We start from the raw sequence: 22,737 nt of genomic DNA on the forward strand, positions 1-22,737 counted from the left end.
TCTGCACCGGGCTGCATTTGGGCTAAAGGCCCAATCTTTATCAGCCCAATTAATCATATAATCGTACGACATGTCGAACCGTACCAGGTTCCTTCTTGTTCAATTCAATCTCTGCAGTCTGCGGTGCACAAATCAAAGTTCAAACCTTTTTCCATTTCCGGAGAATCTGTACGGCGGAGAGAGAATGGAGCATTCGTACTCCGGTGGCGGCGGAGGAGGAGGAAGCTGGAATATGATCCCAAGCGTGCCGACTCACAGTAACCCCTCTACGCCGTCGAGCCAGGACCATATGTACCTCCATCATCAGCAGCAGCAACAACAACAGCAGTTTCAACAGCAGCAGCAGCGTCTTCTTCTTCAACAACAACAGCAGCAGCAGCAACAGCAGCAACAGCAACAACAGCAGCAGCAGCAGCATCACCAGTCGCTCGCCTCACATTTCCATCTCTTCCATGTACCCAAATTCAAAAACCCTAACATTTATATATATGTATGTATGTACAATCATAAATGCGTATTGGTTGTGAATTTTTGCTTAGTTTTGTTGGGTTTGGTATGGTATAATGCAGTTGGTGGAGAAATTAGCTGACACGATCGAGAATGGAACTAGGGATCAGCAGTCTGATGCATTGGTATTATTTTGTAATTGGGGTTTTTATATGAATTTTTTTTTTTTGTTAAAGTTGTTATTTTGAAGTTTTGTGATGAATTTAGGACTGAATTTATGAATTGTGTTATGGGTTCTGATAGGTTAGCGATCTGAAGAACCATTTTGAGAAGTGCCAGCAGCTGCTCAACTCCATATCTGGATCGATCGGCACCAAGGCTATGGTAATTGAGTTGTTTTGATTGTTTGGTTGCAGAATAATCAATGGGGTATGACATTGTTTAGTGTGATAGTTTTATGTATAATGTGGTCTTGCTTAAGGTATCCGGCATGTTATGTTGTCAGTCCATTTGGTTCATGAATTTAAACATGGCCAATGATTCGGGTTAATAATTTGGTAGCAGAACATGCCACACTCTATAGCATGGTAGCATTTTCTTAGTATTGGAGTGGAATGTTGAAGATTTGTGTGGCTTTTGGTTGCAGACGGTTGAGGGACAGAAGCGAAAGTTGGAAGAAAGTGAGCAATCGTTGCATCAGAGGAGGTGTGTACACTCGAGTGCTCTGTTGGATGTACTAAGACTACGTAAATATATTGGTTTCTGGATTCAATTATATGACATGTTGCTTTTGTTCTCGTTATCGAATTGAATTCCAGGGACTTGATGACCAAGTACAGAAAATCTGTTGAAGACCTCCTCAAGTCTGAGCCGTAGCTGTTTGTGAATTGCAATGACATCTTTCCTTCCTTTTAAAAGTAGAACTCGTAATTTTTTTTTCCTTGGCATTTAGCACCCTGCTGTTTCAGAATTTCGATCAAGTAACTATATATATGTTCTTTGCTGTTTCTGACTTCACCCGTCTCAGAAATCAGAATAAGGAATTGTGTGTTTATTGTTTACGATCTCCAAAGCGTTATGCGACAAGCTACTTACCACCATTTTGAAACATGAATTCAGGTCACAACTGCCGAAATTCTAAAGGAAGCATGGGCGAGCTTTGGATAGTTTTTGTTTTCTGGTGTACCGTATGTTCATTAGTTATTGAGCAGATTGTTAAAGTTATTGTTGTACATTGAGGCTGATTTCTGTATCTGATTTTAGCCACTGTGTTGTCATTTCCCCTGCTCTTTGTGTCTATAGACAATTTCATGGAATGAGATGGAGATTTACCGACACTTTTTGGTTCCTTCGTAAGCCATCAAATCTCCTGCCGTTGTTTTTGTGCACGTTTTAGTCCGATTATACTCGAATCACGAACATAAATCCCAAACATTTAGTCTAAAACCTCATGTCAAAATGCTCCCTCACGGTGCCAACGTTGATTTGAAATGCATTAACATACGCAAAACTTGCCCTAATCTCTCATCTTTTTCGCATTATGTACTGTCAAACTCAAGCCGATTATAATTTCACTCGAGTTTGCTACTTTGTTCATCAGACCGGAGACCTGGACTGACTCCTATGCACACTCCTCTAAGCTTTGAACTTAACATACATTGCGCATGGAGAAATTCTTATGTGCGGCCGCGCTTAAACACCAGCACGCTCACAAGGGGTTAGACCGTGTGTGAAACGTATAGTAATATTTTCAATACCTTGACGCTTATTAACTTGTTAATCATAAATTTTATTGAAATTAAGATTACTTGCATGCACATATTGTGTGATAGTTCTGATTTGTGCAATGCTTATCTGGTTTTACCCAAAAAACAGACCAACAACCTCTTTCTATTTTTTGGCTAATGATCAGATTAAGACACCAACCTAAATTAATCACATTTCATTAGCCAAAAATATCAAAAACTTCCCAACAGAAACCGTTAAGATCTCTGCCTCTCTGTCTCTCTTGTGTGCCCACCTTTCCTCTCATCTCTCCCCATCCCTCATTCCCCCTTCCATCTTCACTTCCATTGAGAAAATAAGGGAAACCCCCCAGAAAAAAAAGCCTCATCAAGAAAAAAAACCGCCTCTACCACCCCCGCCGGAAACGCATCCGATTCCAACAGCACCAACAACGCATCAACCCCCAAAAAAGAAAAGAAATTTATCATGAGTAGCAGTAGCCATAGCCATAAACACACTCATCACATTTCCACGACAACAACCAAAACACCACCAACCAAAGGCAACGCCAACGCCAACACGCAGGCTTGCGCTGCGTGCAAATACCAGCGCAGAAAGTGCGCCTCTGACTGCATTCTAGCCCCCTACTTCCCCCACGACCGCCAGCGCCAGTTTCTTAACGCTCACAAGCTCTTCGGTGTCAGCAACATCAAGAAAATCATCAAACACCTTGACCAGCCGGACAAGGACGATGCCATGCGCACCATCATCTTCCAGTCTGACGTTCGCGCCAACGACCCTGTTGGCGGTTGCTACAGAATCATTTGCGAGCTGCAGCGCTTGATCGAGTACAACAAGGCCGAGCTTGACATTGTTCTTCACCAGCTAGCCATATGCAGAGCACAAGCACAAGAAGTTTATCAACAACAACATCAAAACCCGATTCAAATGCCGGAAATCGGAGATCAAAACGCGTGCGATCCGTCCATTAAAGTGGATCCTTGGAGCTTGTACGGCAACCCAATGGGGCATTTTTATTACATTCAACAACCTCAGCCTCCTCACCATGCGGTTGCACTGCAACAAGAACAACCGCAACAACAACAACAACAACGAGTGCCTTATGTGTTTGTTCAAAACAATACTAATAGCAACAACAATAGTGACAGTACCAATGGGGACCCACATCCATATCCACATCAACATTTGTATGAAGACTTGAGCATGTGGGCCATGCAGGATTCTGTGTCTTGCTTGGATATCAAGCAATGTGGTGGTGGGATGAATGGGATTACCAACGTATGTGAGGATTTGAAGCCGTTCGTTGATCAGATTGCTTGTGGTGACGATCATGAGAGAAATAATGGGGAGGTGATCGATATTAATGGCGATCATCAACAAAGGTTATTAGTGACAAACACAGAATTACTCATGTCATCCTAATGTTTTTTTTTTTAACTTCATTCATTTATTTATTTAGTTTTTATTTTTAAATTGAGGTAGATAGTTGGGTTAGGTTCGAGGGTAAGGTTGTTTTACCCCTTGAGCTAGAAATCCCTAGGTGTTTTTTAATTGTAAGTTAGCTATTCTTCTTTGTGATTTAAGAACTGAGTCAATAAAATGACCTTGTTCCTATTTTTATTTTTCTTGTTCAATATCCAAATTTATTAGAGTTAGTTGTCTAACATTATTCTTAATTGCGTTACAAAGAGAAATTTAGACAACTAACCCCTCAAAATCCCTCGATGATTGGTTGAACCCCCTCTGAGACCCCCTAGGAAGCGTTCGAAGCCCCTTTGAGTGGTTCAAATTCTAAAATTTGATAAAAACGAATATCTAAAAGTCTTTTAACATGCACACGATCAGAATTTCTCATTCATCCTCACATATTTTACCAGTTGTTGAGCTCACTCAGAACCAGTCATCTTTTTTTAGCTCAATTCTTTTAATTAATTAGTGTTTTTCCTATTGGTATTATTAGGTTTGGTAAACGGATGTGAGAATGCACAATTTCCCCCATAAAGAAGTTTTTAATTTTGTAGAATAAGACCATGTCCAATGCTCAGGTCTAAACCCAAAATTTAGGACATCTAAAAACAGATTTTGGCCCTCCAAACAATGGGAAAATTAAACCAACACCACTTAAACATTACAGATCTCAGTTAAATTTTTGTTGCATTGTGCCACCTACGGCTAACTTCATCAATTTTTCCATTCATAAAGTTGCATGTGATTTACGCATGAATGTTCAAACTAAGTTGGTACCGATATTCTAGACATCAATAAAAAGGTCAAGTGCAAATCACTCACAACTTTTTGGACGAAAGAATAGATGGAGTTAGGCTTTTAAGTGGCATACCGCAACAACATAACAAATTAATGGACTAGTTTTCTTTGTAGGGGGTGGCAAATTGCAACAATGCATACAGTATGGTGACATTGATATTGACAATATAACTGAAGTCTCCAAGAATAACGCAATCCAATTTATCATTTGGAAATGTTTACATTTGTAGCCAGTTATGTTGAATCATTCTCTTATTGAGCAAATAACCCTCACTCTCCATCTGAAGCGCCAAGTCTTGAAGGATACCTCAAATCAACTCAAAGCCTACTTGCATAGTGTCCCCTGCCGAGAACATAAAGAATTTATCGTTTCACCTTGATCCAACTCGCCCCGGATTTTTTTCAACCCCTTTGTCTTCGCTGAGATCCTCAACTTTGATGACTCCTCCCATCTCCTGCAGTCAGCATATATAATCGACAGCATAATGTAGTTCGCGGTCATTTCGGAGTTCATAGTGATAACGTTGATGGCGGTTTCTTCTGCAATATCTGTATTCTTGTGCATCCTACAAGAATTAAGGACACCAAAAACACAAGCATTGGGTTCCATTGATATGTTTTTCACAATGTTGCTTCCTTCCTGCAATAACCCAGCACGGTCGAGACCATGCACGTGTAGTGCTCTATTTATAACCTTATCATTGTACAATTTCTGGCTCCGCCACTATCACAAACAAAGAAAAAAATATACGATAAGTGATAATTTTGATTGGAAAATTTGTTTCGTTTTCCTTCCAGGCATACACCTGAAGGAGGGGGAACATTAAAAGACCAGCGTAAAACATTCACGTAATAACTTTCATTAGGGGAATTGTTTCAAACTCACACGTGCACAACTTGTACTATAGAACCTGGGATTAAACATTTAAATTTTTTTTAAGCATATTCCACCAACACCAACTCACTAGACAGCAATCATGTGTACAGTAATGGTAGCAGCAATCATGTATCGAATCCAATTATATATGTGTACAAAATGAGCCTCAAGTGTGTACATAAATGGTAACAGAAATCATTGTACAATAGTTACAGGAAAACTGGCATAAGGTTACTTTGTGGGGCTGCCTGTAATATAGTCGACTCTGTTATGTTATCGTATGATTGCTTCTACGAACTATCTTACCGTTCAATGGCTCACTCTACACAGTAAGCACAAACCAGTAGCGGCCGCTTGACAACCCGTTCCACTTCTCAAGTACAAGTATTTGAGTAAACATTTGTACCAAAAGTTTTTTTTAAGAACACATCAACCAAAACAAAGCAAAAATCAGAAATGGCTTTATATATTTTGAAAGATTTTAAAAAAGATAAATCCATGAAGATTAATGGAGTTACATGTACTCCATTTGAATTTTGGATGAAATCTTTAGAAATCTTCTGGGAGTGACCTGATTTCCTAAAGCCTAAAAAAATACCATTAAATCCCTCCAAATCCATTAAAATCTTGCATCTTTTAAAATACTTTAACATCCAATCTAAACGAACACATATGGATCTTCATAAACTACTTCAAATCCATAACAAATACACTCAGATTTCTATTGAGTTTTATAAAGTCTTTCAAAATCTTGATTGAATATATAACCATGGACTTCCACGAATTCATTTAAGATCTTGATGAATTACATGTAGATTTGTTAACTCTTTTAAAATCATTTAAACTCCTAATCGAATAGACCCTTAAAGTACAAAAACCGAGTAATAATTCTAAACTTAGCGAGCACCGACTGATTGGGGCGCTTCACCCTTGCAGGGACAGATTCATAGAGGGACCGGGGTGGTCTCAGGACCACCGAGGTCTGGGAAAAAACTTTTATTAAGGTCCTTCGAGGACTCTCCAAATGTTTGGCAGGAAGGACATTTCTAGTATTAGGGCTATATATTCTACAGTCTAAGCAATTTCATTCAATGAGGGTGAATGAGTTGCAGGCTTACAACATACTCCTTGTGAGAAAGAAGACCCACATAAAACCCTCAATTTTCATTTGAACGTCGTAGTTTCTTGGTTTGTCATACTAATTTTAATGAAATGGTACGTTTACGTTTGAGCTTTTTAACACAATGATTACGACAAAAAAAAATAAATAAATAAAACACATGGAATCCCACTTTACCTTGACCAACTAAGTTAAGTGATAGGGCCCTAGTTAATAAGTTCATTTTAATTAATTAAATATACAACAACAACAACAAAACATTATCCCACTAATAGGAAAAACTTCTTTAATACCACAAAATCCTAATATAGAACAACTATCTTCATTTGATAAAAAATAAAAAAAAAAACAACTATCTTAATTTCTTTTTAAACACACACACAAAAAAAAAAAAAAAAAACCCTCTTGTTTTTTTCACCCATAAAATGTAGAGTAGCTATTAATGTGCTCAAAAATTGAGGAACAGATTTTTCTAATGCCCTTGCTGTGCTAAAAAAATACGTTTATATATAAACCTTGTAATTACTATCTTTGATCCTTTTACATTGGCACCCACGACCTTAAAATTTTGCATCTGTCACTGCCCTTGGCGTTTGGTTGCCGGAAAACGCAGGAAACGGAGATGAAGGGAACAGGGGGAAGGAAGAAAAAGGAGTTAGCGCTGTAACGGTGCGCACTGGTTTTCCCTTTGCCGCTTTTATTCTTTTTTTTTTTTCTTCCTCCTCTCACATCTTACTTTTGTTCTTTTCTCCCTTTCTCTGTGGAATTAAGTTCTATATAGGAGTTAGCTTTGTTTTGTGGAAAGGAAACTAACCTACGAGAGACTAATTTAGATATATAGATATATAGATATACAGATATATAGATAGATAGATATAGGCGTTTGTATTCTCAACGAGCTCACCATCAACCTCGTCGAGTATTTTGCTTTGGACTTACGTCTTCAATTTATCTTGAGTTAGTTTGTTGCTGTGTAGTGTAGGTGTTCTAGGTGATTTTAGCGACCGAGATGGAAGAAATAGATTCGGCAACCCCAAAAACTAAGGGAAGCAGACCGGAAAAAGTGACGTGCCCAGAAGCGATGAGAAAGCCTACTGCCGAGGGAGTTGGGTCTAAGAGGTTCAATATATGCCCCAAAATGTGATTTGGAAGCATCATTCAACACTGAAGCTTGCACACAAAATTGAGTAGTTGGAGCTGTGTTTAGGTTGGACTTAGAAGTCCCGTTTGATTTGTTGTGTTTCTCTTTTGGTTGTTCTATTAGGTTAATTTTATCATGCAACTTTTTTTCATTTGTAATAAGAGGAAATCAGTTTTATGAATAAAAGTTCTAACTGTTTAGCAAAAACAAAAGTTTTACTTGTTATTTTATGTAATGGTTATTCTGTAACCATGTTAAATTTTACCGGTCAACAAGTTTTTTCTCATATAACAAATGCATCATTCCGTGAACCATACTTGTGAAAAAATGCCGGTTGATGTATTTGCTCTAGCCAGCATAGGATGTACACAATAAGTTCGATCATATCATCTACTTCTCACTGTTGGGGGACTTTTAGGTTGAGGTGGACTTGGGTTTTGAGAATGTCCTCTTGTCTTACTTAGTGTGGATTCGTCCCGGAATATCTCGAAAGAGATAGCTTGTCTTAAGAAATACCCCGGTAATATCAACGACTCGAAGATAGCATGATTGATCAAGATAATGACTTGCTCAAGTGAAGCGTTGTGTGGAAGCTAGAAGATTATCAGTTTACATGAAAGAGAAAGGGTTTGCACGGTTGCATGGCATTCTTAGCTGCATGATTTGGGCTTTCTCGGGGTGATAGTAAGGCTTCTAATGGCTGAGATGTTCGATGGAAGGTTGTAGGAATCACTAAGGTTGCATGAATGGTGATTCTTGAGACTTGGAGTGTGCTTTTGGGCTAAATAGAACTCTATGGGCTTCTTCCTGGGTGGTTTCACTTACTATGTTATCTCTATTTCTCCATGTGTTACTCTGTGTGTTCCTCCAATCCCCCCTCTAATGGCTTCTCTCCCTCATTTTGTAGATGAAGGGTTTTATCTAGGCTTCAAAGGAATCTCTTTTTGTGGCTTGGTCTTCCCCTTCTTTCTCCCTAGCCCTCCTATTATTCCCATTTTGGTGTAAGATAGCTACACTGTTGAGACCTGCAGTTTGCTTCTTCTTGAGATATGGCTTTCCCAGGGCAGTCTTCCGCCTCATAGCTTTCGCATGTTGGCTGTCTGTGCAGGCTGGGAAGGGAAAGTCATCATTAAATGTCTAACTTGCTGGGCTTAACATGCATTGAATGTAAGAACCTAGTTTAGTCCTAACCAAGGGAGTTGGCTTGCTAGGGAAAGGGGTAAACTAGGCTAATTCTCTCTCAATGAGGCCTGCATGAGATACAAAGGGTATGGGCTTAGATCTTTGGGCTCCCAAGTAGCCCAAACTCTTCCATGACCTTGATTCCACGTAAGCTCGATAATCTTCCGTAACCATCCACACCATAATCCACTTGACAAGCCCCGAATATGTGACTTGGGCTTAGTATGGTAGTGATTAGCATGAGGAAGCATGGAGTGAGTATCCGGCTTAATTGGCATGGCATGTTTGTAAATATATTCCTCGTCAATCTCGTGCCTTAGCATGTATTTAGGCTTAAATGTAGGTTTTGCATGACAATTGGGCCTTGAGACTTGTTTGGATTGGTGTGTGACATTTGTGGGCCCTAACACTCACTTTCGCAACGTTTTGGCACATAGTTGCTAGAATAACTAAGACAAATATACAACCGTCTCAACCACATCATGGTCCAAGTAAGGCCCAATTCCAATCGGAAAGAGCCATTGTAGTAAGACATGATAATCGTGACTCTTCAAACTCGACAATGTCCTAGCATCCGAAGCTTCACTCCTGCCTAAAACTTTCTTACAAGTTCCTTTATAATGTTGTTGTGACACTAAAATCTTAATAAAATAATTGAGTTGTGTAGCCGACAGTGTTTTAAAAAACTTGCCCCAAGGCGTGCCTAGGCGGCCTTGGAGGCAGGGTGTGACGAAAATCGCCTAGGCTTCGTCGGGGCGCGCCTGAGGCATTCAATGGGCGTTCGTTTTTTCTTTTTTTGAGTTGCCTAGATCTGAAATTTTCTGATCAGGGGGCCGTCTGTCTGAAGAAGATGAAGAAGTTGCAGTCTTCCACAAAGAAGATGAAGTCGTGAGCGCCTTTTCTTTTCCTTTTTAATGTTTTTTTTTCTTTTTAAGTATAAAATGACTCTACTTTTCTGTCATTTATTATCCCACTATCTTCCTTTATGTTCACTTTTTGTTTTTTGTATTTTTTTTTTCTCATATTCAAAATAGATAAGCATCTTTTAGTTTTAGTTTTTTTTTTTTTTTTTTAAAGATAAAGAAGCATATTTTCCTAAATATTCTGCCAGCAGTAAAAAAAGATAAACATTTGTTTGCTTTTAATTTTTTTTTAACGTTATATTTTTTTAAAAGATAAGTTATCTTATCCTTATTTTTTTTTTTTAAGACTACATATCTTATTCAAATATTACTCAAAACTCTCATAATTCATATAAATATGTACTTACTTAAGACTAAATGTCTGATTTCCACTCTATTTGTTTGATTGTTGATTAATTTGATTGCTTGGTTAAACTTATTTGTGATGTGGGTTCAATTTGTTTGTGACGTGCGCTTTTGAATAACAATGAATATTTATTTTTCAAAGTATTATATTTTATATATTATATATTATATATAATTGTGTATAATATATAGTAATAAAATTTAGGTCTCATGAGGCAAAGCCTCACGCCTCAAGGTTTTCGCCTAGGCGGGGCTATCCATGAGACGCCTCATCCACGCCTCCGCCTTTTAAAACATTGGTAGCCGAGTACTATTATATTTTAAAATTAAACTCTATTGAATTTCCAAAGTACAATTTTTTTCCTAGTTCTCAAAAAATTAGATGACAGAAGTCCCCAGATACTGTAACACAACAGTTCACGTTTGACAAATTTTCTAGAACACCGGAAAACGCATACATACTCCGACACTCAGAACCGTTCAATCCAACTCTTGGACCGGATCCAATTGGCGAATTCCGGTGTATTGTATCCAGACCAAGTTACCACCACTAGCTTTTGAGAATCTCTTCTACGATCAATATCCTCCCAAAGCATCCATATCAGGGACACGGCTAGGAGGTTTCTTCTGATCTGGATTGTCCACCACGGCAGCCTCCGTTGTAGTCAATAGCAACGAGACGCTGCAACAGAGAACACATACTGGTTTGAGATACAAGAACACCACATGATTAAAGCTTTTTATTTATCACAAAACCGACTACTGATTTCACCTGGCAGCGTCTACCAAGGCAGTTCTGATGACTTTTAGAGGATCTATGATTCCAGCCTTCACCATGTCAACATATTCGCCTATTCACAAGCACAGTGGTTAAGTGACGGGGATAGCAGCAGAGAACGTTTAGAACAGCCAAACATACGGAAAAAATGCGTACACTGAAACTTTGAGAAGCTACCACCAAAAAAAATAAAGAAAAATAAAAACGAAGGCGAGTATTGGAAGTTGGAAGTTATTTTCTGATGAGTACTATCATGGATGTATAACATATTTAAAATTTTATCCACCTCTAATTGGGAGGAAAGTGTTTAAGAGCACCTCAACTTAGCCAACTAAAGCTTGAATCCTCCATATTACTCAATTGAACCAAATAAGAACGTTATCAATACTTTGTAGGCCAATACAGCTCAATCACAGTGAATAAATGTCATAAAGTTAGCAAAAACATTAGTTTAGAAATAAATGAAAACAAAAAGGACGAATAAAACAAACCTTTGGCAGCATCGTAACCCATTTTAAGATCATCTTGTTCCAATAATTTACCAAGAACAAGTGCACCATCAAAACCAGCATTCGAAACTATAGTGAACGTAGGTGCCTGTTTAAAGTAACGATGATACACGAGGTCAGTAAAACAACCTAAAATAAGCCCCAAAAAAATTAATGCCAAGAGATACAGTCGATCAGTAAACCTTAAGAGCATTCTGGATTATTTGTACTCCTCTTCTTTGGTCTTCATTTTGCATGTGAAGGTTCTCCAAGGATTTTATAGCATACAAGAGAGCAACACCGCCCCCTAAATATAACAATCATATGGTTTTATTCAGCTGGGATATATGAGAATATATTTAACCAACCAACTGCGAAAATCAACCAACCTGGCACTATTCCCTCTTCCACGGCTGCTCTTGTAGCATTCAAAGCATCGGTTACCCTATCTTTCCTCTCCCCAACCTCTGCCTCACTGACCCCTCCAACCTGTTAAGAAAAAGATATACTAGCGTGTGAGAGCATAAAACACACAAGTGCAATTCATAAAGGTGAATAACTTACCTTGAAGACGGCAACTCCACCAGATAGCTTTGACAGCCGCTCCTGTGCTTTCTCCTTGTCAAACATGGCATCACTCTTGTCCATTGCTGTTCTCAACTGTAAAAAAAATATATACGGTGTTTAGACTGCTCAAAAACCTTTGATAGAGCTTCACTAATTTATGGGTTGACGTTATCAATAACAGAGTTAAGCAGCTCCCCAAAATAGCACAACTTAAAACATTCTATATTTTTATTGACGATTTCAGAATGTATAATACGAGAAACATGGCCTTTTTGCAAAGAAAAAGCTTGAATAACTAATCTGGAAAATCTTCATATGATTAACTTATCAAAAGATGTTTGACCAACAACCTTACAAAGCAGAATCTACGTGATTCAGATATACCTCCTCACATCTTTCTTCAATCAGCTTCTTATCCCCTCCTCCATGTAGAATGATTGTGTCATCAAGAGAGACAGTCACCTGTTAAAAATTTGGTCATGATGTAAAAGACATACAAGTGAAGCATGACACGAGGTGAGGTGAAATGCAAACTTTTTTTGCATAGCCAAGCATTTCATATTTGACTTTGTCAAGAGTCAAACCACGATCTTCACTGACAACCTGCATAATGAGTACATAAATACACCATTACTACCTACAAGTCAATGTTTATATAATTTAACGTTTTGAGAACTTTATTACCTCTCCCCCAGTAAAAACGGCGAGATCATCTAAACTAGCTCTCCTGTTTTCCCCAAAACCGGGAGCTTTGATGGCACAAACCTGCATATTCCACTAGTTACAATTGTGCATGTTGACATGAAAAGGTACACAATTTGTGTTAAAACATCGTGCTGATAAGGAAAAATCAAATAGTTATGTCCAACTGAAACAGTACAAAAGAAATGTCTATGTACATCTGGATACATCTAATTACCTAACCAATTGATAGTTGAAATTGAAAATAAGAACACGTATACTTCATGTATTATCCAAAACATGATGAACTTTGCACGGGAAGCCTAAAGCATACCTTAACTCCAGCATGATGTTTGTTGAGTATAAGCATAGCAAGTGGATCACCTTCGACATCCTCAGCCACAATAAGAAGTGGTCTATTTTTCTGTTTAAAATTGGATACAAGGAGGAATAAGAGATAACTATCTTTATCTACAAATTTCAAATGATTATTCCCTTACCGTTGCGGATAAAAGGTAAACAATCAGAAAATGGAAGCTTACATTTACAGCCAGCTCTAGTATTTTCACAAGTGAATTCAGGTCTGAAATTTTCTTCTCACAAATGAGGATCAGTGCATTTTCCAGTTCCTGCAGCATAAAAATTATGGTTTCCCAATTGCAGGTCAAATCAAATTATGGGTGAAGACGGAAGAAGAAAGCATATACTTTATATGAAATTCACATTGAGTAACCCTAAGACTATGAGATAAACCTCCAACTCAATAAAGATGGCAACCCATAAATAAAGTGACTATGTGACCAGGACCATACATTAATTACAGGAATAATAGGATAAAGGTTGAGATGTTTGCAGCTTCTCTGGTGCTCAGGGGAATAAAAAGATAATTTACTTTCGAAAGAATAAACAGACATGTGATGATGTTGTATTATGATTAGGAGCTAACCATTACGTGAAGTAGAGTTACAAAGATTTAAACTTACACATTTCTGAGTCTTTGGGTCGGTGATAAAATAAGGAGAAATATAACCTCTGCCTAGCTTCATCCCTTCCACCACTTCCAATTCATTATCCAAAGTGTTCCCATCCTACGAAAATATGCAAATTAGAGGAACAGCCATAACAAACACTTAACACATTTGTCAAACAAAATAATTATATTATTATAAATAAAATTAAAATAAAAAGATGCTCACAGCAACAGTAATGACTCCTTCCTTCCCAACTTTTTCCATTGCTTTTGCTATCAGTTCTCCAATCTCTTGTTCACCATTTGCAGAAATAGTTGCAACCTAATTCATAACATATTCAAACACAAATGTCCAATGAAAAGATTCAGTGCAACTTATTTATCATATCAAAATCTAGTCAGATCAATGAACAACATGCATGAAAACAAACACTGAAAACTATCCACCTATGTATTAACTGGTATTCAATAGAAAAACAATTAAGATCCTCAGCATGCCTCAAAATTTCACTCTGCCCTCATAATGCTATGGATTGTTGGAAAGAAAATGTGGGCAAGAAGTATAAAGAACACAGCTTTCACAAACTTATAGGAAGGAGACTCAATCAATTACGAAAACAAGGAGGTTTTTGAAGTATATCCCATTTATTCCCTGCCCTCAACTCAGAATAGTAAGGTCTATAAAGTATGACTTAGCAATTCAACATTTTTATCCAAGAACCCACATCACCTGTGTAATCTCATCCGGTGTGCTTATCATCAATGCTCTGCTTTTCAGATCAGTAACAACAGCATCAACTGCCGCATTGATACCAATGCGCAAATCCATTGCATTTACCCCAGCAGCTATTGACTTGCAACCTTCTATGAGAATTGCCTGGGTCAGGACAGTTGCACAAGTCGTACCTGCAATCAGATGGTTAACACCATGCCATGAAGTTGAGGGATTTTCAAAAGGAAGCAACATTTGCTCTTCAAAGTCAATAATTTAGAACATGTATCGAGGCTTTCAATTGAGAAAAAAGTACCATCTCCTGCAGCAGTATTAGTAGCTTTAGCAACCTGTTTCACAAGATCTGCACCCACATTCTTGTACTTCCCCTCGAAACTAATGCTTTTTGCAACAGTAACCCCATCCTTGGTGACCTTGGGATCCTTATGAGTGTTCTCAATAATCACATAGCGACCCTATATCAATCAGCCAGCAAGATATAGAAGATAAAACCTTAGTGAGTGTACCATTTTGTTCACTTTTATTGAAACAAATCAAAGGCACATGTAGGACTAAAGGGATTCCAAATCAACGTTTAGCCACTTCGAGATTTTCGTTCCCACCTTTGCTCCTTGTACTTGCAACTTATATACTAGTAAAGAAATTTCTTATACATTGAGGTCTGCTGGTAGACATTATAGTAATGAAGTATGACAACACAACCACACAAAAAATTTAAGAATCATAATCCAATACCTTTGGTCCCATTGTAACTTTGACAGCCTCGGCAACCTCAGAGACACCTTGCAACAAAGCTGCACGAGCCCCAACCCCGAAACTGATATCTTTTGCCACATAATTCCTATTGCTTATAACCCTACTGCCCACCTTTCCAATTCATAACATCATCCAACAAAAACAAAGAGTTTATGAACATCAATTAACAAAGCCTTCCAGAACAATACAGTAAATAAAGAAAACCTCAAATTTTTGAATTCTTTTATTTTGATTCGCCCCACTCAATTAATGACCAAATGATCCGTTTGGTTGCTAACAAAATGCAGGAAAAGAAGAAATCAAACTGAAGTTATAAACTTTGTGGACAAATTTCATAACCCAGAAACCAAAAGTACAGCATGAAAACTAAAAATGCAACATTTTTTCTCAGCAAACTTTCCCAGCAACCAAACGGTGTTTTAAGAACAAGAAAGAAATGAAAAGCAAACGATACGAAACGAAGAAGGAATGGAAAATTGAAATATTGTGAGAAAATAAAAGAGAAAGGGGTGCAGGTACCAGTTTCCTGGAAGTAGAGGAGGCTAATTTTGAAGCTATTCGATACATGGCCGGAAGGATCTGCACTTCTGCAGAGAAACTGAGTTGAGTGTCCTTCAGTATCTTTGGGTTTGAAAGTGAGGGGATTTAGTAGGGTTTTAGCCTCTGAGGATGATGAGGCAATATGGGTTTGGGCTGGTCATTGAGCTTTGTAAGCCTTTTTTTAAGGAGTATTGGCCCTTTAGGAAAGAATAAAATTACAAAGAAAACCCTACCAGCCAGCTAAAATTATAAGCCATGCCATTTAGTTTACAATCTAGATGTATTATTCTTCGTTTGTAGGTGAGTGGTTTTAGATTCGATTATCATCAAAAACGAATCTAAACCACATTATTATGGCTAACCAAGTGTGACGCTTAGCTCACTCCTCCACCCTCTCAATGTAGATAATATCATTTGTTCAAAAAAAAATAAAAATTTGTAAGTCTCATTACTAAGCTAATCTCTTTCTTTTTTTTTTCTTTTTTTTTTTTTAATATATACAATATTATCTACACTATGGGTGGGGGAATAAACTAAGCTCGCAATAGGCTGGCCACATAATAATTTGGTTTGAATTTGTCTTTAACGAGAATCGAACTTAAGATCTCTCACTTACAAGTAAAGAGCGAAGAGAATTGTCACTAGATCGTAGTATTTAGTGAAGAGGAATAATTTGGTTCAAACATACGGTATTATATGTCACTGCGCTCACCTTAATAGCGAGATTTGTAACCAAACACCATTAGTGGAGAAGCATGACCCACGTCCGCAAATTCATTCACTACAAAATTAGACCTCCGATAGATATGATGAAACGAGATGTCCTGGAATCTACAAGCAAGCTTGTGGATGTTATACACCAGGGTGCTCAACACATGTACTTAGTGATGGTCCCGTTAACAACATAGGGACCTTGAGCAGTCTCCCTCCATTGAGTAAATGAACCCTTTAAAAGAGCCGCTTGAAGACCATCAACTAGGACTTGTTCTTCTGCAACAAGAATATTTGAAATATTTGATTTGTCCATCCTCCGCGGAGTAATTGCAGGAATACCACTTGAACTAGAACCACCCAGGCACAAATTAGCTTGGTGAGAAGTAACAACTGAACCATTAAAATTCAGCTTCATCTTGTGTCCGTGTGGAGGCCTCCAACTAACGAGGACAAGTATTTTGTTGGATAATTTAAAGCCAAATGTGATTTAGCACTATAGTCTAATGATATTCATCTTCATTTGTTAGTAAGAGGTCTTAGGTTCGATTCTCGTGCAAAGCCGAATTTGAATCACATTATTACTAGTCCATTGTGAGGCTTAACCCACTATCCCACTCCTTATAGTAAATAATATCATTTGTTTAAAAAAAAAATAGCTAAATAACTTTGTTCTGTCGCCATTTCCTTAATCGTAGGTACAATTTAATTTACTAATGGGGTTTTTTTTTAAAGCGAGTGTTACCTCATGCAAGAAGAGATTAGGAATGCACTTTGCATCACAAAAATATAAAGAAGAATCTAGAAATTATTACTTAAAGTTAAAAGACTGGCTACAATACTTCATGTATTTAATACAATCATTGTTTGATGATCATATGTAACTCATATGAATATATGTGTTTAATACAATTACCATTAGAACCGTCGGGATGATTATCGTATCAAATACATGTAAATATTACTAAAAATATGACTTTAGCCCCTAAAACTCAAGTTTCTTTACATAAAACCCAATACGGTCTTTTTACCTAAACAAAACCCAGTGACTAAGCTCTACATAAGAAAATTCATTAATTGGGTTTGATTTCACACATTTTGTTTTTTTTTTTTTTTTTGGATGACTAGAATACCCTTAATTACAATTTTAACTCTAATTGTGTAGATTTTAAGGGAGGGATTAATGATTCTAAAAAATGCGATAATGTTTAGATTTATTGCATAGTATAAAAATTAGAGATAGATGATTATGTCAAAAATAAAAATAAAAGAAACATTAATGCTATACTTTTCTTAAGACTCGTAATTGTTTATCACTTACCAAATAAAAATCTGAAGTGGCACTACAAAAATATTTTATATAAACATATAGGTAAATTATTTAAACATATGTATTATCATAAAATTTGCTCAGTTTAGATAATAATACATGCAAAATATCTAAAGGAATGCTGTTTCATTCAAAATTAATTCACTTATATTTTAAATTACAATATAGGTAAAATATGTACACATGTGTATTAGTAATAAAATGTGTCATTAACAAAATAAAGGAATGTAATTGGATTAAAAGTAATGTATCCACTACTTTTTGCTTATTGAATTTTAATTTACCTTTTTTTTTATCAAAATAATGTATCTACAATATAATTTTTACAAATATAATGTATCTACTACTTTTTGTTTATGAATTTTAATTTACTTGTTGTTTTTTTTTTTTTACCAAAATAATGTATCTACAATTTACCTATTGTTTGATTCAAAATAATGTATCTACAATTTACCTATTGTTTGATTCAAAATAATGTATCTACTGCTTTTTGTTTATGCATTTTAATTTACCTATTGTTTCTTTTACCAAAATAATGTATTTATATTATAATTTACATATTGTTTTATAATTGGAACAAATTAATTTACCTACCTGTAACAAGAAGAAATGTAGTTTCATGCATAATATTAAAAAAAATTATGTTACGCCTATGTTTATACAACAATCAAAATGCACCTAACATATACAACAACACATAAAAAATAATTTGCCTGCAAGTTAGAGAAATTTTAGACAATTCAAAATATATTATATAATTTTTTTTAATAATTAGAATAAATTAATTTACCACCCAATTAATACGGATATAATTAATGCAAACTGTACCACAAACAGTGGTAAATTTGTGGTATGATATGAATACAATTAATGACACATCCCGACCAAAATCAAGGCGTGTTGGCTGTCACGCGAGCCCGGGCAAGGATGCAACAATTAATGCAATATTTTACTTTTTCTGTTACTTTTAATTTGGCATAAATTTAGAGATTTGGAAAATGGAGGAGAAAGTATGAGTGGTATGGGTATAAATACATTATACTAGTAGGTCAATAGTAATTTGATGTGGCTACAAATTTTAAATTTGGATTTTTATTGGAAGTTTAAAGATAAACGAGTTTTTATCTAGAAATCATGAGTTGTATGGGCCAAAATCTAAAGCACCCTAAATATTATAGTCAAATTCCTGAAAGAAGTAGTGATTAACCAATTTCTCGTATGTCCTTGTATAAGCCAAGGACCATCGCATCATATCGACTACAAGGATCATGTGGATCTTTATGCAGCATGATGTATAATTTATGTTCCAACAATCCTTTTGGTCTTCCTGATAAGATAAAGCACAACTTGAATTAATTAGTTGCGGTAGTGCTTCTTTCATCTTCGATAGAACATCATAATCAAGGTTACGATTATGATTGGCATCTGTCACCAAACACCATTTTTATTACTTATAAACTCGGTTAACGATTATAGGAAAACGATTGCTATTTTTATTATCTCATTTGGATCGTCTGGTGTATCATCTCCTTATGGGGGAGGCATAAAAGGATGGATTGAGGAAATAAAAACTTAGAAATTGAAAGAACTTGTAATTGGCTTTAGAATTTAACTTTTAGTGTTCACTTCAATTATAGTTTTTTTACACATACTTTCACCGACCATCCTTCTCTTTTTCTCTTTCTCCCATAAAATTAAGAAACATAATCGAAAAAGTTACCGACCAAGACTGCTTTTTTAATATAACGAAATGAAATTATAATTATATTAAGAGGGTGAGAGATTTGAATTAAGCCACACAACATGTCAAAAATAATAAATTAATATTGAACTCGTAAAAAACAAGATTTGAACAAAAAATCTACATCTTATAGGTCGAAAAGAATACTGTTAGATCATAAAATTAATTGTGACTACCGAGCAGAACTCTTAAGCGTACAGTCTAGCAGCTATTGGATGAAATTGGATGAGCTTGAAGGGATTAGTTTGTAGACGATGGGAGTTTTAAAACAATATATTGTGCTCAATTGAGTAGTAGGGTATTTGTTCATGCATTTGACGATAAGTCAAACTTAAGTTTTTCCAGTTACTGGTTAAGTGATACATGATGAATCATGAGCCATGACACGTTTGTCGCACGTATGGAATTCTGTCATTTGGCAGCAGAGAGTCAGTGCTTCCCACTTTTCCAAACACATGCAGGCCAAAATTGAAAAATACTATCGGGGCCCTACCCTCCCTACCTTGAACTCTTCCAAATTCAACTTCAATCACCGACACCGACAAAGTGGTTATCTCATTACTCACAAAATTGATGAATTGTATTTTACCATACACAAAACACGAAGAAAACAAGTAGAACAAAAATTTGAAACTATATGTTTCGATGCCATACATATATATATATATATATATATATATATATAACTCAACTATTTTCCTCAATATTTTACTCACCACTTTCGTATACCAAAGAATCGTAAAAGTCAAAAATATGTTGTAAAAGTATCATCAATAATGTGCATGTTGTCCAATATTATAGTAGATAAAAGTTTATATCCATGCGTCCTTTCAACTCTTACCACTTTCCTTAATAATAATAAATAAAAAACACCCTCTGCTTTTCTTACTAATAATAAAAATAACAAAATTACTATCAATGGATTATCTAATGCACTAGACACTAAACAAAAGACTTTTATACGACACCTTTCAATAAGTCATTAATTTGGATTCTCAAATGTAATGTATCTAGTCATTTTCAAATTAATCCCTTTTTCTAAATTTTTACAATTTCTCGTTCAAACACGCAAATTATTTTAGAATAATGTTAGAGAAACCAAATTTTTTAAATCAAATTTAAAAACAATGATTATTGATGATTAGATTATTACTTAAGCGTTGATTAACGTGCTTATTTTCTATTGGTGATAACACATCATTTGATTTGCAAATTTGCTTTAAAATTTTGATCTCCCTAACATTACCCATTATTTTATGGGTTTTTTTCACCTTTAATAAGAATATTTGACTTTTGCTAACACAGCTGACAGCACATTTACAGTTCATAGTATGACAAAATGGAAAATGTACAGCTACACACTTCTAATTATCAGCTAACATATACTTCTCTAAACAAACAGACAATACTAATTAATAAGACCCCAATTTTTTTCTTAAAATAACATTTACATAATAAGAAATTTAACAACTTGCTTTCCTAACACACTATACAATATCAACCCCCACCTCCATTTCTTCCAATAACAAAACTCAAGAACAAAAATTACAGAAAATAAATTCGAAATATATATAACAAAATCATGAACAATAAAAACTTTGAAATTAAAATACAAGAAAATATATCACACACCTTTTCCTTTTTCCTTCTTTAATTTTTCAATTAAGCACTTTCCCCTCACACAGTCCATTTCCAGATCTTGACTCGAAGATTAACCTTACACTTGGCGTTGGAGGTAGACGCAGTGGCAGGAGCTTTAGCAGTAGGAAGAGAAGTAACCCTAATCCCGTCACACTTAACCCTAATCCCCAATTTCGGGGTCTTTAACCCGAAAACCTTCACTCTTACTCTGGTGTCCAACCTCACCCTCAACGGCAACCCGTTTTTGCTCTTCATGTCAGCCTTCAAAGTGCTCACTTCGCTGCTATCGAGGTCTTTGCCGCTGCTAGAAATTTTAACCTTCAGCAGCGTCGTGTTCTTCTTCCCATGCACAAAGGCGGGAATGACTCCGTCGGCGACATCTACGTCGTTGGAATAGATGGAGACAGCGATGGGGTTATAGAAGAAGACGAGTTTCTTGTTAGGGTTTCGAGCAGTGATGTTGAGGTTGAAGCTGGAGGTGAGCTGGTTGTTGGTGGTGATGTTTAGGGTTTGGAGTTTGAGGGCGGTGACGGAGAAGGTGGGGCGGTGAGGGCGGTAGAGGACGTAGAAGACTGCACCAAAGATGGCCGCAATGACAAGTTGGAGTAGGATGATGAAGATGATCCAGAGACAGCAGGAGCAGCAGCGGCTTCGGCTGCGGCGGCGGTGGTGTGGTTGGGGGCGGTAGGCTGGGCGCGTGTTGCTGTAGAGTTGGGCCTTTGTGGCGGGGAAGGCGGGGTTTGTGGCGGTGGGGACGGCGTCGGTGGGGGGTTTGGCTGCAGGGTAGACTCTGTCAGCCATTGTGTGTTTATGGGAGAGAAGGATGGGGAAGGTGTTTGATAGTTTTTGATGGAGAATACTCGAAGATAGTTTTTGATAGGGGGACGAAGTGTTTGCTTGGTTCAGAAAGAGAGGGATTTTGAGAGAGAGAGAGAGAGCGAGAGAGAGATGGGGTGGGGAGGTGATGTAAGGTGGAATAGCGCAATTGAAAAGAGGGGAGGGACAGCAACATATAACCAAAGCCTCATTAGAATCTTTAGCTCATACCCACACTTCTATCTCGGCGCGTGGGGAAGAAATTAAAAGTAATTTTTTTTTTAATATTTTTCTTCATTTATATCTTGTAGATAAGAAGTTTTATACTTAATTATATGAATCATCAGTTTGATATCACATTATTACGTTGAACTTACCTTGAATCTATCACAATTATAATGTGTAAAGTATCACCGACTAAAAATTAAAAAAATAAATTTGCACGTACTTGATTTTCGTTAAAACTGTACTTTTGGATTTTCCAATGACATGATGTGCTTTGCATGCGTTTCTAGTGCCCTACATTCTCTTGTACACATTGGTCATTCCAAATTGAATTGTTTCCACAACTTTTCATAAGTTCAAGATCAATTTGATGGGGAACTTAACATGCCCTTTTAAGTTATAGCATCAATTCATGTGTACATTATGTGTACGTTAGTGTGTATATATATATACACACCATATTAATATAAGAATTGTTTTTTTTTTTAAGGGACAACTGATGACAAACCACGGTTATTCACCCATTTCGAAGGCTGAAAAAACTCACAAATGCATTTCAGCCTCCTCTTAACCACAAATCTAGCTTACCATATTTTTAATATCACATTTGTACCACTTTTCTAATAGAGGTAGGCCCTACAACACATGTAAATTCAATTGAGATTTTAAAAGGATTTTAATGAATTTATAAATCTATAGATTTTGATGGAGTTT

The 22,737-nt window shown here is 36.5% G+C and overlaps 4 protein-coding genes across 7 annotated transcripts; 2 read left to right on the forward strand and 2 right to left on the reverse strand.

The window, feature by feature from the left end:
* Nucleotides 1-55: 55 nt before the first annotated feature.
* On the forward strand, nucleotides 56-1,784 carry LOC137740263 (uncharacterized). 4 transcript variants are annotated; one of them, XR_011069155.2, is made up of 6 exons: nucleotides 56-454; nucleotides 570-632; nucleotides 751-831; nucleotides 1,094-1,152; nucleotides 1,266-1,373; nucleotides 1,567-1,784. XR_011069155.2 is itself a non-coding variant. In XM_068480112.2 (6 exons), the coding sequence occupies exons 1-5, from the start codon at nucleotides 71-73 to the stop codon at nucleotides 1,321-1,323; spliced, it is 645 nt and encodes a 214-aa protein (XP_068336213.2). In that variant the 5' UTR covers nucleotides 56-70; the 3' UTR covers nucleotides 1,324-1,364; nucleotides 1,567-1,784. The 4 variants fall into 4 exon arrangements, 2 of the variants coding, with proteins under 2 accessions (XP_068336213.2, XP_068336212.2); XM_068480112.2 differs by having other exon boundaries at nucleotides 1,266-1,364; XR_015966289.1 differs by lacking the exon at nucleotides 1,567-1,784 and having other exon boundaries at nucleotides 751-876; nucleotides 1,266-1,345.
* An 871-nt stretch (nucleotides 1,785-2,655) lies between these two features.
* On the forward strand, nucleotides 2,656-3,725 carry LBD7 (LOB domain-containing protein 7). Its single transcript, XM_068478370.2, has one exon. It carries the CDS (start codon nucleotides 2,659-2,661, stop codon nucleotides 3,613-3,615), a length of 957 nt encoding a protein of 318 aa, XP_068334471.2. The 5' UTR covers nucleotides 2,656-2,658; the 3' UTR covers nucleotides 3,616-3,725.
* A 6,634-nt stretch (nucleotides 3,726-10,359) lies between these two features.
* On the reverse strand, nucleotides 10,360-15,757 carry HSP60-3A (heat shock protein 60-3A). Its single transcript, XM_068479151.2, has 17 exons — nucleotides 15,539-15,757; nucleotides 14,999-15,130; nucleotides 14,559-14,718; nucleotides 14,261-14,436; nucleotides 13,757-13,852; nucleotides 13,544-13,648; nucleotides 13,103-13,189; nucleotides 12,895-12,984; nucleotides 12,564-12,644; nucleotides 12,414-12,482; nucleotides 12,264-12,341; nucleotides 11,877-11,972; nucleotides 11,702-11,801; nucleotides 11,516-11,619; nucleotides 11,316-11,421; nucleotides 10,819-10,897; nucleotides 10,360-10,728 (listed from the first exon to the last, which is right to left on the reverse strand). The coding sequence occupies exons 1-17, from the start codon at nucleotides 15,584-15,586 to the stop codon at nucleotides 10,623-10,625; spliced, it is 1,713 nt and encodes a 570-aa protein (XP_068335252.2). The 5' UTR covers nucleotides 15,587-15,757; the 3' UTR covers nucleotides 10,360-10,622.
* Nucleotides 15,758-20,753: 4,996 nt separating this feature from the next.
* On the reverse strand, nucleotides 20,754-21,960 carry LOC137739161 (Late embryogenesis abundant (LEA) hydroxyproline-rich glycoprotein family). The gene has a single exon (XM_068478676.2). It carries the CDS (start codon nucleotides 21,781-21,783, stop codon nucleotides 21,019-21,021), a length of 765 nt encoding a protein of 254 aa, XP_068334777.2. The 5' UTR covers nucleotides 21,784-21,960; the 3' UTR covers nucleotides 20,754-21,018.
* Nucleotides 21,961-22,737: the final 777 nt, after the last annotated feature.

Source organism: Pyrus communis, chromosome 9, assembly GCF_041283825.1.
Source record: "Pyrus communis isolate YQ-2024b chromosome 9, ASM4128382v1, whole genome shotgun sequence".
In the NCBI taxonomy this organism is placed as follows: Eukaryota; Viridiplantae; Streptophyta; class Magnoliopsida; order Rosales; family Rosaceae; genus Pyrus; species Pyrus communis.

Bases quoted from the DNA above. Each gene is read 5' to 3' on its own strand.
- LOC137739161 (XM_068478676.2), bottom strand. From the start codon at position 21,783: ATGGCTGACAGAGTCTACCCTGCAGCCAAACCCCCCACCGACGCCGTC.
- LOC137740263 (XM_068480111.2), top strand. From the start codon at position 71: ATGTCGAACCGTACCAGGTTCCTTCTTGTTCAATTCAATCTCTGCAGT. The intron at 633-750 runs GTATTATTTTGT...GGGTTCTGATAG, and splicing joins ATCAGCAGTCTGATGCATTG to GTTAGCGATCTGAAGAACCA. The intron at 1,153-1,265 runs GTGTGTACACTC...ATTGAATTCCAG, and splicing joins CAATCGTTGCATCAGAGGAG to GGACTTGATGACCAAGTACA.
- HSP60-3A (XM_068479151.2), bottom strand. From the start codon at position 15,586: ATGTATCGAATAGCTTCAAAATTAGCCTCCTCTACTTCCAGGAAACTG. The intron at 14,719-14,998 runs GTATTGGATTAT...TGATTGATATAG, and splicing joins AAGTTACAATGGGACCAAAG to GGTCGCTATGTGATTATTGA. The intron at 12,483-12,563 runs GTAATAAAGTTC...CTCATTATGCAG, and splicing joins CCGTTTTTACTGGGGGAGAG to GTTGTCAGTGAAGATCGTGG.
- LBD7 (XM_068478370.2), top strand. From the start codon at position 2,659: ATGAGTAGCAGTAGCCATAGCCATAAACACACTCATCACATTTCCACG.